At 39.8% G+C, this 19,242-nt stretch overlaps 1 protein-coding gene across 1 annotated transcript; it reads left to right on the top strand.

The window, feature by feature from the left end:
* The first annotated feature begins 9,868 nt into the window (after positions 1–9,868).
* On the top strand, positions 9,869–10,444 carry LOC138898386 (uncharacterized). The gene has a single exon (XM_070184448.1). It carries the CDS (start codon positions 9,869–9,871, stop codon positions 10,442–10,444), a length of 576 nt encoding a protein of 191 aa, XP_070040549.1.
* Positions 10,445–19,242: the final 8,798 nt, after the last annotated feature.

Raw genomic sequence — 19,242 nt, 5'->3', positions numbered from 1 at the left:
TAGGTTATTGGGTACAAACTTGGTTCAGGATGCTTTGGAAAAGGTTAAATTGATTCAAGATCAGCTTCGCACAACCTAATCTAGACAGAAGAGTTATGCAGATCGGAAGGTTCGCAAATTTGCATTCATGGTTGGGGACCGGGTCTTGCCCCGGATTACTCCCATGAAGGGTGTTATGAGGTTCAGAAAGAAGGGCAAGTTGAGCCCTAGGTATATCAAACCTTTTGAGATTTTTAAGAGGATTGGAGAGGTGGCATACAGGCTTGCACTACCACCTAGTATAGCTGCAGTTCATCCAGTGTTCCATGTTTCTATGCTCCGGAAGTATCACGGCGATCCGTCTCATGTGTTGGATTTCATCCTTGTCCAGTTGGACAAGGATTTGTCATATGATGAGGAGTCGGTGGCCAATTTGGACAGTCAGGTTCGAAAGTTGAGGTCGAAGAACATTGCTTCAGTAAAGGTTCAGTGGGGGGCTCAACCAGTCGAGGAGGCGACTTGGGAGACCGAGCATGATATGCATAGCGTTATCCTCATCTTTTCACCACTTCAGGTATGTCTCTATACTCGTTCGAGGACGAACATTTATTTTAAGAAGGAGAGGATATAATGACCCGGCCAGTCATTTTGAGTATTTTAGCCTCGATCCCCTATTTATTGCCTCCTCTATATTGTATTATGGTTATGTGGCCTACCGGGGGTGATTGGTTTTGGTTCGGGTGAGTTTCGGAGTGAAATGGGACACATATTCCCTAAGTTGGAGCTTTAAGTTAAAAGAGTTAACCGTAGTTTGCCTTTGGAGTGGACGACTCCAGAATGAAGTTTTGACGGTTCCAATAGCTCTATATGGTGATTTTAGACTTAGGAGTGTATCCGTATGTTGATTTGGAGGTCCGTAGGTTGTTTCGGCATGAATTGACGAAAGTTAGAAAATTGAATGTTTGGAAGGTTAGGAAGTTTTACCGGGAGTTAACTTTGATGATATCGGGGTCGAAATCCGATTTCGGAAGTTGGAATAGATCCGTCATGTCATTTATGATTTGTGTGCAAAAGTTGAAGTCAATCAGAGTTGTTTTGGTGTGAATCGGCATTAGTTTTGTAATTCGGAAGTTCATAGTTTCCTAGGCTTGAATTTGGGTTGCGATTCGTAGAATCGATGTTGTTTGATGTGATTTTTGTCATCAAGTAGGCCCGTTATGTGTTTTGGAACTTGTTGGTATATTCGGACGGGGTCCTAGGAGCCCCGGGTGTGGTTCGATTAAATTCGGATCAAATTTGAACTTAGTTTCATTGCTAAAGTCCCAGGCATGCTGGTGTCATCGCACCTGCGGAGGGATTGATCGCAGATACGGAATCGCGGGTGCGAAAGGTGAAGCGCAGAAGCAAAAAGGAGAGCCCAGGGCTGGGCTCTCAGGTACGGATACCTAGGCGCGGGCCAGCTTGCACAGAAACGACATTAGAGGAGGAGGCTTTGGGCAGGACCGCAGGTACGGTCTCCTTCTCTGCAGAAGCGGGCTCGCAGGTACGAGCCATTGTCCGCAGAAGTGGAACCTCCGAGTTAAGCTAGAACCACACCTGCGATGGAGTTTCCGCAGGCGCGGCGTTGCAGGTGCGACCACAAGCCCGCAGAAGTGAGGAGCATTGGGCAGAAAGGTCTTGTTCGAGGGTTTGATTTTCATAATTGATTTTTGGACTTAGAGAGCTCGGTGTGAGGCGATATTTTGGGAGAATTTCAAGGAAAATATTGGGGTAAGAATTCCTAACTCGATTTTGGTTAAATTACATAAATCTATTGTTGTTTCTATTTTTAAATTAGTGTTTTGGAGCTAGAAATTTGGGAAAGGTTTATGAAACTTCTTAGGCTAAAATTTGGGGATTTGAAAAGTGATTTGAGGTCGGATTCGAGTAATTCTTATATGGTTGGACTCGATATCAAATGGGTGTTTGGATTTTGTAATTTTGGTCAGGTTCTGAGTCGATATCAGATCGTAATTTTATTGTTCGAAATAGTTTTCTATAGTTTATATTTATAGTATGAAGTTATTTTGGCTAGATTCGAGTTCGGAGTTGGATAATCGAGGGAAAGTCCTACTAGTGGATTGAGTTAGCGTGATTTGAGGTAAGTGTCTTGCCTAACTTTGTGTGAGGGAATTACCCCTTAGGATTGGTGTTGTTTGTGATAATTATGATGTGTGAAAGCCGTGTACGCAATGTGACGAGTATGTGCATGGGTTAAATGTGGAAATTACCATTTTTAGCTATGTAGATTCCTTTCATGCCTTAATTGAATTACCTTAACATGTTGTAGTCATCATTTCTAGTATATTTTCACATGCTCTACTTGTCTTATCTCTTACTTGTTAATTGCTCTACATGTTTAGTTGAAGTTCTTATTTCCCTTATTCCGTATTCATTATGTCACCGTTGAATTCTTTACTTAAAATTGTTATTCTTGCAATATCTTGTTGTTAAAAGAGGCATTGGGTTATAAAGGCCGTGATTTATATTGAGGCAAAATGTTAGTTGTGAAATACAATTCTGTTGAGTTATTCACTTTCAGTTGTTATTGTTGAGACTCTTGTGTACATTGTGGTTGAGCCATGGGCTCTTTATTGTGAAAACATTGTTATTGTTGATTTCTTTGGCAAGTTGTGATATTGGGCACTTGAGGTCCGATTTACGATACGTTGTGATATTGATACGCATGCGGTGGTATAAGGCTTGGGGGTTAAAATGCATGCGGTGAGATAAGGTGGGTTTGATACGCGTGGCTAGTAGGGAAACTACTAGAAGCCATGCGGTGTGATAAGATGTGCTAAAGCGCGGGATGCTATTTCGGAAAAATTATTCTCAAAACTAAATGTAAGGCTCCCGCAGTGATATAAGGAAAGATTGTGAATTATTCTTGTGATTTGAGGCTACGAAGCGGTACCTCAATAGTGACTCTTTTTGGTTCTTTGGTTGTTTTGTCTCCTAGCATATCATTCCTCGTTTTCTCCGTATTGCATTATTTGCTTTAATTTCGTGTAGCTAACCTTGATATGCTACTGTTGTTTCAATTCCATTGTTGTCATTATTACAGTACCATACATTTGCATAGTTTCTTTTCTTTTTTATTCCAGTAGGGCTTTGACCTGACCTCATCACTACTCTACCGAAGTTAGGCTTGACACTTACTGGGTACCGTTATGGTATACTCATGCTACGCTTCTGCACATCTTTTTGTGCATATTCAGGTACCTTCTACCATGCCAGGTATTAGCGAGAGTTTAGCTGCAGAGACTTTAAGGTATACTATGCCGGCGTCTGCAGGCCTCAAAGTCCCCCTCTACCTTTACTATTCTATTTTCCTTATCCTTTTATAGATATTGATGTATAGGATTATGCAGTACTTCTATTTAGAGCTCGTAACTTGTATTCGCCGGGTCTTGGGAGTAGTATGTGCTGAGTTCCAGATTTCATACTATATAGTTACTGAGTTTTGAGACTTTATTTATTACTTCAGTTATTTCTGCATAAATGTTAGGCTTAGTCTTAGAGACTACGTGTCATTACGACATCCTATGGAGGAAAATTGGGGTCGTGATAGCGTGGAGGAACGGGACCTCTTCCATTTACATTGTTGGAAGCATCTGATAATGCCTGCTTTAGTTCTGTCATAGCCTAGTCTTGCCTTGAGAGATGGCCCATGATGGCCTTTTGCTGCTCTCTCAAGATCTTTACTGTTTCCGTAACATGCTCGTCCTCAGCGTCATCAGGAGTTGTCTTCCGCACATGTCGGGGATATTGCCTGCCATGGGCCGGAGTTTCTACGTCTCCCTCGTTGCGGGTGTCACTGATCGAATCCTCATGTTGAGGCAGAATTTTGGGTGCCTCAACGTTATGCACGATGTTGACATCGTTAGTTGCCATTTTTTTGATTTTTGCTATGAAACAAAGAATCAAACAAGTTAGTAATAGATACAAGGATCTACTCAATTATGCAAGTGTCTTAGCCTCACGGTGGGTGCCAAACTGTTTACCTATAAAACGGTACAGTTAAATTTGTTACGTGGTTAATAGACAAGCGAACTGATTTGATCCAAAATAATTAAAAAATTAGATTAAAAATAAGACTTAGCGTTAAAATCAAAGAGAATGGCCAGCCTAGCTCTGGGAGCGACGTTTCCGAAGTCAGCAGTAAGAACTATATCAAACATCAAAACAAATTGTATTATTTAGTCTCAGAATAAAGTTTTGCATAAGTTCTGCCAGAGATTTCGTGTCCTCACAATGGTTGTTGAAGCCATTATTTATATCTATTTCTAGGGAACAAGATCTTAGGATCAAGCCCCTCTTGAATGACAATAATGGGAGCCATTGAAGAATACGTAACGGTAAGCCAAGAATGCAAATATTCTCTGCAATAGTTGTCTATTTAATACTAAGAAATATTTTTTATTAAATTCTATCTCGTGACAAACATTAATTTGCCTCGTTGACGGTGTTCCTTTACTTGATGCCAATTGAAGTTGTTGTCCTCGGTCTTGGTTTTTACTTGATTCATCCTTCATCTGCTTCCGGTTCCACGTGCCATGCAATTATTCGATCATTTAATATAAGCCAATTTTATCATATACATTAATTTGTCTATATTTTAAATTGAAATGCACTTATTCATTTCTATAGTTTAACGGAATAAGCTTGTGGCTGCAAATCTACTAGGCTTAATTATCCCCTTGTTTTTGCATCACAATGAGGTACTTGTGTTTGCACAAGTTTCTTTACAATTAAGTTTCTTAATATTCCCCTCCCTACACCTTGTAAAATATGTGGATTCGCGTGCATTTAACTTTATATTCCTTGCTGGTGGAAGTTAAACGCCATTTTTTCTTATAAATTATATTTTAATTATTTGGAAGAAATCACGTGGATTCGTTTGCAATTCGGATTTTTTCTGTAAGCAAACAAGTGCCAAGTTAATAGCCAAAAAAATATATAAAATTTATATATTTTTGTATTTAATATACATAACGTATATATATAATAAAAAAAATATTTTTTCGATTATTATTTTGAGAGTAGCTATACAATATCAGTTTCCCTACTCTCTTTTTTTCCATCAAATAAATGCGGAGATATTTACTTCCTTTAGTCTTCTATCATGATGATAAGAGGTTTGATTTTCATCACGCAGAATATGTACTTCCTATGCAGTAGTACAAATTGATTTAACGTTAGCTAATAATTGTTTGCTTTAATTTTGAAAAATAGAATAAAGGGAAGGTATTTCTTGTTTCTCGCGAGTTACTGATCAGGTTACAACACCAGAAGGGTGGTAGTCTTATAGAACTTACTAATGTTTTTGTGTGTAATAGTGGTGTAAACTTGCCTAAGATTAAAGTAGAAAAATATGGTATGAAACAGGTAAATATATCAAAAGAAAATTGAATTCTTTTACAAGAAGAGAAGATTTCTTATAAATCTACTGTAGGCTGGTATTCAGAAAGCAGTAAACTTACGGCCAAATACAAAAATATGCACTGAAACTTGGCCTCAGCTGGCAAGTAAACACCCCAACTTTAGGAGTGCACATATAGACACTTCAACTTGTATAAACTTGGACCCGTAAACACAAATTTCTGGCCGGTCTAATAGGTGAGTTACACATGCTCCTATGTGGATTAGTGACCTAATCACAGGCAGCCAACTATTTTACACATGGAATTGAGATATAAAAAAACCAAAAATAAATTAAGGTCGAATTAAAGGGTGCAGAGTCGGTGAATGTATTCATTTCTAAGGGAGAAAATTTACATTGAGTCACACAACAAACACTACTTGTACGAGACCTCATTAAAATTTGACAATTGGAGTACTTGTCCCACTTTATTAATTTTGTAAATTCTTACGAAATTCAGAAAATTTACTTTAAGTCACACAACACTACTTGTATGAGACCTCATTAAAATTTGACAATTGGAGTACTTGTCCCACTTTATTAATTTTGTAAATTCTTACAAAATTCAGATCTTCTTCTCTCTCCCCCACTTTATAGTTTTCTGATTAACAACTGAATATGGATCACATATTCATAATTTATTATCAATTTACATGCATTACTTATAAGATAAAACAAAGTGTTTTAAAATTATACCGCCATTTGATCGTTCTCTCTTATTCATGAAACAAAGATCCATTTTGCAAGTTGCATCTGCTATCACTTGTGAGCACCTAATTTTTGACTATATTTGAATTTTTCATCATTTTTTAGTATGTAGAAATATTTTAAGTTTAATCTACTTAGTTTGGCACTTATTTCACATTTTTATAGGATTTATTTGAGAAAATTGAAAACCACAAAAAAGAATCACATTTTTAGTACTAGTTTTAGTTTGCATTTACAAAAAAATAAAGAAAATTACAAAAATATATCTTCTTTTAATCTAGTATTTTAATAAATAAGTTAGTCACATTTAATTATTTTAGTCATGTCTTCTTCTCTAGTCCTTTCGGCGTAGGTTAAGCTAACGTGCGTCGATCTCGGTTATGGCTGGAAAGAAGGCTCGAGGTAGACCTAAGAAGCAACAAATTCAGGTAGATGACAAAATTCCAAAGCTCAATAACATAGGAAGGAACTCAGCAACGCTTATGGAGTCTATTTCTAGAGCTTCGAAGATGCAAGTTGGATCTGGTATTCTCACCAGATCCCTTATGTCGGTGCTTCAGGATCAGTTAGTCAACAACAGAAAAAGGCAAATCAAAGCCCAATCCTCATGCATGCCGACCTAAAGGGTAGTGTCACACCTCCCTCTGCTCGAGTTGCTACTGTTCCGTTGAAGAACAAGGAGAAGGAAGTTGTACCTCAAGCTTCATTACCAGTACCAGTCATTATTCTGTTACCGGAGGTGCCTAAGGAGTCTACTTTGGCTGGAGTACTAACATTTAACAGATATGCTGCTAATGGTACGACATTGAGTTACATAACTCCTGAAATTGTAGAAGGATACCTAGTGGCTAAGCTTGAAAAACCAGAAACTAAGAAGGAGAACTTGAAATGGAAGTGTGCCTTAATTGTGTATGTGATTGGTGAAAAACTGGATACAATTATATGAAGTGATACATTAATCAAATGTGGAACACTGTGACTATGCCAGAATTATATTATCATGATGAAGGTTATTACATAGTCAGGTTTCAAAATATGGCTGATATGAAAGAAAGTATATGTGCTAGTCCATATACAGTGAACAATAGACCTTTGATAATGAAGCAATGGTCTCTACAGTTAGATTTAGGCTCAGAATTCTTGACAGAAATACCTTTATGGGTAAGATTTCCTAAGATGCCTATGAACTGCTGGAGTGGTAACTCATTGAGCATAATTTCAAGCACCATAGGAATTTTAATGTTTGCAGACGAGTGCACTGCCAAACAATCATAAATTTCTTTTGCTAGAATTCTTATTGAAGTAATTGTTACCAAGCCATTACCAAGAAAGGTACCAGTCATGGATGAATCATGTGAAATATTTGAATAGGCTGTTGAATATGATTGGAAGCAAGAATTTTGTGAAAAGTGTCTTAAAACTAGGCATGAATGTGCAAAAATTCCCAAAGAGGGAGTTAAACATGACCAACAGCCCAGGAAAAGGAGGCCACCACCAGTGAAGCAGGTATGGAAAACTGAAGAAGCATCAGTAGCTTCTACTTCAGGAGAAGGCCAAAAACAGGTAGATGAATTAAGCAAGGAAGTAGAGTGTACTTCTGAGCAACCTGAGAATCTTGATGACAAGCAACTAGCAGAGGAAGGACTACAAAGACAACTAGAAAAGAGGAAGATTGCAGTAGAGATCAATGGGGTCCCAATGAACTACGCTAAAGCAATACCATCTCATGGGAAGCAAGGACCTCAACAACAAACAAGTTCAGCTGTGATGGCTAACTTGAAACCACCTGCCACAGGTGGTCCAGCTCACCCTACCTGAAGTCTTGGATGGTGTGGAACATAAGGGGTACCAACAAGAGAACAAACAAAAAGAGTTTTGTACCTATATAAAAGAGAATAATATTAAGTGAGTTGGCTTAGTAGAAACCAGAGTCAAGAAGGATAAGGCTGACCATATAGCTCAGCTAGTGGTACCATGATGGCAAACTAGATACAATTATGAAGAGGCACTTAATGAGAGGATGATGTTATGAGATCCTAACTTTTATGAGATAATATTGCTAGAATAATCTTCTCAAGTAATGCACTGTAGTATTGTTGGTCGAAAGAATCCAAAGAATTGCCTCATGACAGTAGTGTATGGCTTCAACATCATTGATTAGAGAAAACCTTGGTGGCAACAGTTACAAGCCTTATCAGCACAAAGCTCTAAACCATGGATCATCTGGGGAGACTTCAACTTAGTTTTTACAATTCAAGATAGGCTTTATGATAATCTATTCACAAGCAATGAAGTACAAGATTTCTTAGACTGTATGCACTCGTTAAACTTGAATGAGTTACCTTAGAAGGGAGAATTTTATACATGGTCAAACAAGCAACAAGGTGCTGATAAAGTCTATAGCAGGATTGATAGAGCTATAGGGAATGATTACTGGATGCAAAAATATGGGCAAATGGAAGTAGAATACAGATTGCCATTAATTTCAGATCATGCTCCTATGGTAATTAGAATAAGAAGTGTTGAACGAAGTGGTAAGATTCCATTTAAATTCTTCAATGTATGGGCTGACTATCCAAACTTCCCGGCATTGGTAGAAAAAATATGGAAAGGTCACCTAAGTGCAGATCCTATGAAGAATGTCTGGTATAAGATGAAGGTTTTAAGGCCATTACTAAGGCAACTAAATAACAAGGAATTCAGAGGCATCAAAGAATACACACAAATATCCTGTTGTACAGTACTATATAAACTTATTGCCAAGGTATTGGACAACAGACTCCAGAAAGTTATAGCTTCTATAATTTCAGATACACAAGCAGGGTTCATCCGAGGTAGAAAGGTGGCAGATAATGTCTTACTTGACCATGAGTTGGTTAAGTCTTATTCTAGGAAGAATATTTCACCAAGATGTTTCATCAAGGTAGATATTCAAAAGGCTTATGATACAGTGGATTGGAGGTACTTACAGCAAATGCTAGAAGGCTTGGGCTTCCCAAACAAATTCACTAAGTGGATTGTTGAATGTGTGACAACTGTTAATTATACTATACTCATCAATAGGGAAACAACTAAGCCATTTGATGCAGCTATAGGGTTGAGGCAAGGGGATCAAATGTCCCCCTTTTTGTTTGCTATAGCAATGGAAAAATTGAGCAGGAACTTGAAGACTTTGAAGCAGAAGAAGGCTTTTCATTATCATCCCATGTGTTCAAGGCTGGATTTAACTCGCTTAAGTTTTGCGGATAATCTCCTCTTATTTGTAAGAGGAGATGCTGCATCTATAGCACTACTACATGACAGATTCAATAGTTTCTCAGCAGCATCAAGTCTTAAAGCTAACCTAGCCAAAAGCTCTATTTACTGTCGAGGGGTCAGCTTAGAAATGAAGCATGATATACATCAAAAACTAGGCTATAGTCAAGGATCTCTCTTTTTCAGATATCTGGGCATACCACTTGACACAAAGAAGCTCTTTGTAATGCAATGGCAGCCACTCATTGATAAAATAGTGGCTAGGATATCCTCTTGGAAAACAAAGAAGCTCTCATATGCAGGCAGAATTCAATTTGTGCAACATGTAAACTTTGGTATTCAAGCTTATTGGGCTCAAATCTTCATCATACTGGCTAAAATTGTCAAAGCAATTGATGCCTACTGTAAAAGCTATGTGTGGTCGGGGGAGAATATAATTACTAAAAAGCTTTAGTGGCATGGGACATGATATGTTCACCTAGAGCAACAAAGGGGCTTAACTTGATCAACTTGGCACTATGGAATAAGGCTGTAATCACAAAAACATGTTGGGAATTGGCAAACAAAAAAAATAAGCTTTGGATCAAATGGATCTATAGTTACTACATTAAGGATCAAGTCTTTGCCACCATGGGAGCACCAAAGCAGGCATCATGGATGGTCAGGAAAATATTTGGAGCAAGGGGTAATCTGGATGTCATCAGCAATAGCGAGACTTACCTAAGGAATGTAATCAAACATGTTTACTTGCAACTATTAGGAGAGCTATCTAAAGTCTCATGTAAAGGTTTAATGTATCAGAATCAAGCACGACCAAAAGTAGTCTTCACAGTGTGGCTACAAATTCAAGGAAGATTGCTCACTACTGACAGATTGAAGAACTGGAGAATACAAGTGGAAGACACATGCTGCTTTTGCAATCAAACACCAGAAACGAGAGATCATATATTTGCAGAATGTGCATTTGGTAGAAGCCTATGGTCAAGACTCATGCAATGGTTACAGATACAACAACCATCTACAACATCATGGTTTGATTGACAGCACTAGATTGTAATGAAAACAAAGGGGCGATCTCAGCTAGCCAGGATACTCAAACTAGTGTATGCAGAAAATACAAAAAGTGTGGATTGAGAGAAATGCAAGGATATTTGAGAAGCAAGTAACAACATGGGATGTACTTGTAAGGAGAGTGGTATCCATGTGCAATATTAGAACCGAGAGTTATACTCATGTCCTTCTAACAAAATATAATTACTGAGTAGTTATGTAACAACCCGACCGGTCATTTTGAGCTTTAGCACATCGTTCGGCGGTTTGAGGCCTTGGGTAGCTTCAATTCAGGTATTATGACTTGTACGTGTGGTCGTAATTAAATTTCGGAAAGTTCAGAGTTGACTTGGAAAGAAAATTCTAATTTCGGATGCTTTAAATTGGAAATATTGACTAAGGTTTGGCTTTTGAGTAAACGACCTCGGAATTAGGATTTAAAGGTTCCAATAGGTTTGTATGATTATTTTGGAGTTGGGCGTATGTTCGTATTGAGTATCGGATCACCAGGGAGCATTTCGACGCTTATTATGGAAGGATGGCATTTTGAAGGCTTAAGAATTTCCGAAGTTTGGTTTGAAGGAGGCTTTGGTGTTATCGATGTCCGTTTGCGATTCTGAACCTTGGAATGAGTTCGTATTGTGATGACTTGTACGCAAAGTTTGGTGTCATTCCAAAATGTTTTGGTATGGTTCAGACGCGTTCGTCGAAGTTTAGAAGTTTAAAAAGATTTAAGAAGGAATTTGGTCGTCGATTCGTAGTTTTGATGTTGTTTGATGTGATTTGAGGCCTCGAGCAAGTTCATGTCATGTATTGGGATCGGTTGGTATGATTGGACGGGGTCTCGGAGGCCTCGGGTGAGTTTCAGATTGAAATTTGTAAGTTAAGGAATGCTAGTTTTGGCCAATTACTGGTGCAATCGCACCTGCGGAACGGGGCTACAGATGTGACTCTGCAGAAGCGGCTAGGCTAGCGCAGATGCGGATTTTGCTGGGGGAAGGCTGAGACCACAGATGCGATCGAGTGTGCACAGAAGCAGAACCGCACATGCGGGTAAGGAATCACAGAAGCGACCTCGCAAAAGCGAGGAAGAGGGCCGCAGAAGCGACCAGAGGTGATCAGCGCAGACAACGCAGGTGCGAAGCAATTCCCACACCTGCGTGAGCGCAGATGCGGTGCCTGGAGAGTAGAAGCGGGCAGGTATGTTAGGCACGACTTCGCAGAAGTGTGGATTTTGCCGCAGAAGCGGAAGGTCGTCTGGGCAGAGGTGTTTTTATAAAAATGGGATTTGGCCCATTTTCTTCCATTTTTACATGGTTGGGGCAATTTTGGAGAGTTTCAAAGGGAGATGTTCATCAAGAAACACAAGGTAAGTGACTCCCACCTATTACAAGTTAAATACATGGTTTGTATATGGATTTAGATAGAGAAAATAGTAGGAATTTGGGATTTTGGTGGAAAACCTAAAATTTGGCATTTTTGGATTTTAACCACGAAATTGGACACAGAATTAGTAATAAATTGTATACTTTAGTTCGTGGTGTTATGGGTAAAGTTTATCTTCGAAATATTCGGAATCCGGGCACGTGGGCCCGAGGGTTATCCTTGTTGGATTTTTTTAGCGGAGTTGGAATCATTATAAATTGTTACATTATACGTATTGGGGTATATTTTGATTGGTTTACATGTTGTTTTACTAGTTTTGAAGAGACGGGCACCGTGTTGAGGTGTTTGAGTGACTTTGGAGCCTGTTATGGAACTTCGGAGCGAGGTAAGTCTCATGTCTAACCTTGTGAGGGGAAAACTACCCCTAGGTGATATTTATTGTTATGTGCAAGTAGTTGTGGGTGCGACGTACGCACGAGGTGACGAGAGTCCGTACATAGCTAAAGCATGTTTATGTCCGGGTAGACTTAGGATCTTATCATGAAATGTTAGAATTTATTGAATTCACTCTGCTGGCTTAATTAATTGAAGTTATAACTGAAATCGATTTAGAAATAAATATATGCACACTAGGCCAAGCCTTAACACTTTGAGTTTTGGGTGAGTTATTTGAGAAATGGTAAAGATTATATTCATTTTATGCCCATGTGTTGTATTGTAAACACGTGTCTCGTAATTCAGTAATTTCCTTTATTTTCTTGTGGAGAGGGCCGAATGCCTCAGCTGTATATAGATGCATATATGGTTTGTGTCGCACGACCCTCGAAAGTGTACACATTATTCCGGATCGGTCCGAACGTCCACTTCAGAATCGTGCGCTATATCGCTAGTAGTCTGAATATTCACGAGCTAAACTTTCCACTGATGCCCAACATTTTATATGGTATTCCTTACTTATTTGATAATGACACTTGACATTTTTCTAAGATGTTAAGGTAGAATATAAGATTTAGAAATTTATGCTTCGAAAGAATAAATTGGAAGATTATGTAACTTACAGATTTACCCCATCATTGTCGTATGCCTCATATCTTCTTATGTTTTATTATATTGCTTTATTGGACCTTTAGTAAGTGTCGATGTCGACCTTTCGTCACTACTTCTCCGGGGTTAGGCTAGATACTTATTGGGTACGCGTTGATTTACTTACTCATGCTGCACTTCTGTGTAGGATCTGACAGGTTCATTGATGATCAGTTTGGCGCATAGGCGCACTTGTTGAGGAGCCTTCACGTGAGCTACATTTCAGGCTACGCATCGCAGCCCATCGAGTCTCCATTGTACTATTTATTTTATTCTGTCTTATTATATTCGGGACAGGTATTGTATTATTATTGTATTCCTTAGAAAATGCTCATGCACTTGTGACACTGGGTTTTGGGGGTTCCTATGGGTTGTTCGTTATTGTAGTTGTGTAAATTCTATTTCATACGATTTGATTCAGGAAAATTATGGTTTCAAAATACAAGAATGGGTAATTAAGTTGATCAATCACCGTTGGCTTTCCTGGCAGTGATGATTGGTGCCATCACGACCTTTAGTGAATTTTGGGTCATGACAGCTTGGTATCATATCATTAGGTTCACTTAGGTATCACGAGTCATGATCAACTCTAGTAGAGTCTGGCGGATCATTACGGAGACGTCTGTACTTATCTTCGAGGGGCTATAGGGTTGTTAGGAGCACTTCCATTGTTGATTCCTCATCGTGCAATTTGATTCCATTGAGGCTTGTACCTTTATTTCCTTCCTACTCAATCCTATGCGATGTGAAGCGCTTGTTTTCAATTGGATGTCTAGGAGTTATATTGGTACTACACATGTGGTGCAGGATGTTTTTCCCTGTGTGTTCGGGCAGACTGTTATCGTCACCTTGCGGAAGGATGTTCTTTTGTTCCTGCTCAGTATTTGTATTTCCTATGGTTTTGAGGCTATGCACATCTTGCTATCATGTCCATGAGTTACCGCACCATGTTGGTGTAATGGTAGAGTGCTTATTTATGTATCGCGGCAGCGAATGACTTGAAAGGAGGATTTCTTAGTCCATGATTTAGAGATTCAACATTTAATTCCAGCAAAGGAAAGGCAATCGGACTATGGACATTAAGGTTTTGGTTGATGGATAATGAGATTTGGTAGTTTCGAGCGTGGTAAAATTTTCATTGTGATGCAGTGTCGTCATCCTTGTTTGAACACATTACGATTCGCCAGTGTTATGTTCACCTTTGATTTTGCCTTCGGGGAAGGGTGTTGTGAAATGGTGCTTGAGGGGCGGTTGTCAGAGATAGTTGTGTGCAGTGGTTCAGAATCGAATTATTTTCTAATGTTGACGGCTCAAGAAAGATGATCTTCGAAGAGGCTTAGAGTCAGTAACAATTTATTGGTTAAGGTACTACAGAGATGGATTTTTGATTTGATGCAACAATTGAACAGCGAAGTATGAGGAAGGACATGGCGGGAAGTGTTTCGCGGTGGTTGAAGTACTAGCAGGTCAAGTATGAAAAGCAGAGGTTGAGAAGTTGCTTAAAGGAGATGGTTCAACTGAAGTAAGAGTGGCAGATTAGCATATAGATTATGTGGTAGGATAGCCGCGTGCCTTGATAAGTGTAGAATGGTTTGGGAATCGCGATGGAAGGTGACCTGGTCTACGGATTTTATTTGGAATGGTGGTTACTGTACGAAGAAAGATTAAATGTGGCAGAAAGGAGTTGCTTGAAATAAAGAGGGTGTGAAGATTTGATTATCGTTTCTGATGCAATATGATTTGAATTTGGAAGGTATTGTTGAACTTTTAGTTGATGTCAATGGGGAAGGAACATACTTATACAACTGGTGGGCGAGCATGGGCTTAGGAGAATTTAGTGATTACGTGGTAGTTTTACCCAGTGCAGCGTCGTTGGAAGGTGTCGGTAAGGAATCCCACATGTGGGTTATCTCCTGTGATCATGTTAGCGGTTGCGTGATGTTGATGAAGCTTCTGCGAAGAATACCACTTGCAACCTAGTAAGAGGTTTTATATGTGATTGTGACTGATGATTCAGAATGTTCATGAAAAGCTTAACAAAACACTTCGAGAATTTTGGAGGGTTAACGGTGCGAGATCATAGTAATTGAGAAGGAGGAATCATTGTGTGCTCTATATTACGTGGTGTTAGCTTAAAGCTAAGTAGGGGAGCCCACCGTCTACGATTGGATCGCGTGGGTATCTGCTTGTACGGTTTTTGGTTATCGGTGTATTGGTGGATATTTATAACTAAGAAAAGGAAACATCAGGGGAAAATTCAATAAAGAACTTTATGGGCGTATGCTATATTCGGCTTTATTGATGCATGTTCAGGTTTTTGGAAAGACTCGGAGCTTATGCTTTTATGGATGAGATGTACAAGGAAAAGAGTTCAGCCGGTTTCTTCTACGAGAGGGTATTCATGTGCTAGTAGAGTGTTAGAGTTTGGTTATATTTAGGACCAGGTCAGAGTGGGTGACTCTCGACAACGGTCCTAGTGGGTTCAAGAATTAAAGTGCAGTATTAGAGGAAAAGAAGAAATAGCTTCGGACTCGCGGAAGGTCTTGCAGAATGGGTGCACTAGTTGGAGATGATATTGTGCGCGTAAAGAAATATGAGATGATTCATGGGTATTGAGATGATGTGGTCTCGCTATTCGGGTCACTCGGGGCAAGTCCAGATTTAGTTCGTTATGTTGTGAATGGAGCTAATATATTTCTAAGTCAGGACAAGGGTAAACTGAAAGAAGTTAGGTTGGTTAGTAATGGTTGAGTCGGCATGATTGTGGAAACAATCAGTTCCTTCGGCGTGAGAAGTCATACATGTGGTTATACGTGTGGGCTTGAAAGCCACCATAACTTGATTGATTTAGGAGGTATTTGATTCAAATGGCCTTGTTGTGTAAATGGATTCTAGAAGAGTCATGGCGGTTTAGGTCACGACTTGAGGTTTGTATTTTCTGCGGTTTTGGAATTTAGTTGCGTGTTGCATTGATTTTTCTGAACTGAGCTAAGTGAAAGGCTTCTAGCCAATGAAATGGTTATTCCACTAGTAGTTCAAGGGTTATGGTGAATGCGGGTATTATCGCGTAGCGGCATGATAGGTGCAGTGATCGGCATATGAATTTAAAAGTTGAGGATCAAGGTTGCGGTTCGGTGTTGACAGGAATGTCACAAGCTCGGATGAGCAGGGATGAATTCAGATGTTCAGAGTAAGCTGGCATTTTCTTTAGTATCACTTGAGAATGGTGTTCTGCGGAAGGGGCATTGTGTATTGATTTGCGGGTTCTGGAATTGCTTTACAGATTAGAACGGTTGGTGGTATGGGTATGCAGACTTTGCTACTTGGTGAGAAAGTTCGTGTGAGAGTATCCCACATGAAAATCTGTATAAGTGTGACATGTTAGTCAATTGATTGTTAAATATTGAAACCAAGTATGAAGATTATGGTAATATCGTTAATGCGAGAGTTTATGCCTGAGAGGTGTCCAGTTCCTTAGGCTGTGGACCGTGTGAGCTTGTTTCAGATTTGATGATTGTTCTTATGTGTCATGAATAGGGCCATTGTGGATCTTTCGAAGGTTATTGGCCCGGCATGGTATGACTAGAATTAGTGTGAGGTCCGTTGGTGGGTCTAATGTGAGTGTGTGCTCTACGTCAGGTCGTATGTGTTCATTCGTCATAGCATTTCTTACGGATGAGGCATCATGCATTGTATGCTATTTTCGTTGTAAGCTATTCCATGTATATCTCTATTGTGCCATGTGGGTTGTGAGACAACTTGATTATTCGCACACGTATTGAGGTCCCGTGTAGCTTGTGGCGTTATGTGAGAAAGGGGCTCTCGAGATGCAGGTCATCATTGCAACTTAGCTGTGCTTGGGTTTCGTAGCGTATGGCGCTATCCGTCTCCCCAAGATGTGTATTATGCGCTTGGCGTGCTTGTGGTCGATATTCAGGCATTTCATAAATGTAAACATTACGACTTGATGTGTGTGTTTTCTTCTTGATTGTTATGTGCGGATCGGGTGGCACGCCTCCATGAGTATATTATTTAGGTCGGGTTGCACGCCACAACATTGTCATGTTTGGATCGGGTTGCATGCCGCAATAATGTCATGTCGGATCGGGTTGCACGCCGCAATAGCGAGATGATGAGCACAACTCATTACACTTATTTTGTGTGTCTTGTTTTTCATCCCTAAGGTAGGTTCACATCATCTATTTGGCCGTTTTATTCGTTATGCGGGCTGGGTAGTCCTTCTTCAGCGTTCGTTCTTCCTTATGTATCGCATTCGAGTTGTAACTTGTTGGCACGTTGTGGGCGTCATATAAGATTTTTGGCAATGTCTGAGATGAATTATTGCTTGACCAGCTTGTCCTGGGTGAGACGAGATTATTGGACCTGAAATTTGTGTAATCAGATTTATATAAGGTACATTAAAGAGAAAATATCGTTATTCAGTTCAGAATGAGGTAATGGTTCTTGTCAGGAGGAGAGACTCCATGAATTATTGATTCGGTAGGTGGTTATGAGTTTCTACATGTCTATTTCGTCGTGGCAGTATTGTGAGAGTTGGAACATGACTTATATGTATTATTAGGTGTGTTATGGGTATCAGATTCATGAAATTGCAGCTATTGTAGTTGGGGGATGTTATTATGGGCAACCGACTTACGTGGTGCATGGTGTGATTTCAGCATAGGTGTATGATCATGTTTTGGTACAGTGTGTGGTGATTGGTACAGTATTCGTATTTTAGATTTAGCTCTTATAGAGAAATTCGGAGGTTGGAATTTGGTTTTAAGGCTTATTGACTAAGTAAAAGGGAGAATCTTCAATCTGACTCGACCTTTTGTGTTCAATTGGATTGTGGTGGTACGGGTAGGTGCACGAGGTGTTAAACAGTGATTTTGGACAACTCCGGAGCAGTTCCTAGCATGTTCAAGGACGAAAGTATGTTTAAGTGGGGGAGAATGTAACGACCCGACCGATTGTTTTGAGATTTAGCGCGTCGTTCGGCGGTTTGAGACCTTGAATAGATTCATTTCGGGTATTATGACTTGTACGTGTGGTCGGAATTGAATTTCGGTAAGTTCAGAGTTGACTTGGAAAGCAAATTCTAATTTCGGAATCTTTAAATTGGAAAAAATGACTAAGGTTTGGCTTTTGAGTAAACGGCCTCGGAATCAGGATTTGAATATTCCAATAGGTTTGTATGATAATTTCAAACTTGGACATATATTCGGATTGAGTATCGGATTAACCTGGAGCATTTCGGTGCTTATTATGGAAGATTGGCATTTTGAAGGCTTAAGAATTTCCGAAGTTTGGTTTGAAGTAGGCTTTGGTGTTGTCGATGCCCGTTTGGGATTTCGGGCCTTGGAATGGGTTCGTATTGTGATTCATGACTTGTACGCAAAGTTTGGCATTATTCCGAAATGTTTTGGTATGGTTCGGATGCGTTCATCGAAGTTTAGAAGTTTGAAAAGTTTTAAGAAGGATTTTGGTCGTCGATTTGTAGTTTTGATATTATTTGATGTGATTTGAGGCCTCGATCAGGTTCGTGTCATGTATTGGGACCGGTTGGTATGATTGGACGGGGTCTCGGAGGCCTCAGGTGAGTTTCAGATTGGAATCAGATTGAAATTTTTAAGTTGAGGAATGCTGGTTTTGGCCAATTGCTGGTGCAATCGCACCTGCGAAAACGGGGCCACATATGCGACTCCACAGAAGCGGCTAGGCTAGCACAGATGTGGATTTTGCTGGGGGAAGGCTGAGACCGCAGATGCGGTCGAGCATCCGCAGAAGCGGAACGGCACATGCGGGTAAGGCATCGCAGAAGCGAGGAAGAGGGCCGCATAAGCGACTTGAGGTGATCAGGGTAGAGGCCGCAGGTGCGAAGCAATTCCCGTACCTGCATGAGCGCATATGCGGTGCTTGGAGTGCAGAAGCGGGCAGGGATGTTGAGCACGACTTCGTGGAAGCATGGATTTCACCACCGAAGCGACGCCGCAGAAGCGGCCAAGATGATCGCAGAAGCGGAAGGTCGTCTGGGCAGAGGTGTTTTTATAAAAGCGGGATTTGGCCCATTTTCTTCTATTTTCACTTGGTTGGGGCGATTTTGGAGAGCTTCAAGGGGAGATGTTCATCAAGAAATACAAGATAAGTTACTCCCACATATTACAAGTTTAATACATGGTTTGTATATGGATTTAGACATGAAAATTAGTAGGAATTTGAGATTTTGGTAGAAAACCTAGAATTTGGTATTTTTGGATTTTAACCACGAAATTGGACATAGAATTTGGAATAAATTGTATACTTTAGTTCGTAGTGTT

This window comes from Nicotiana tomentosiformis, chromosome 9, assembly GCF_000390325.3.
Source record: "Nicotiana tomentosiformis chromosome 9, ASM39032v3, whole genome shotgun sequence".
NCBI lineage: Eukaryota > Viridiplantae > Streptophyta > Magnoliopsida > Solanales > Solanaceae > Nicotiana > Nicotiana tomentosiformis.
The sequence above is the reverse complement of the archived record's forward strand: the minus strand, read 5'-3'. Positions and strand labels throughout refer to the sequence as shown.

Excerpts from the sequence above, each read along its gene's own strand:
- LOC138898386 (XM_070184448.1), top strand. The coding sequence starts at position 9,869 with ATGATATGTTCACCTAGAGCAACAAAGGGGCTTAACTTGATCAACTTG.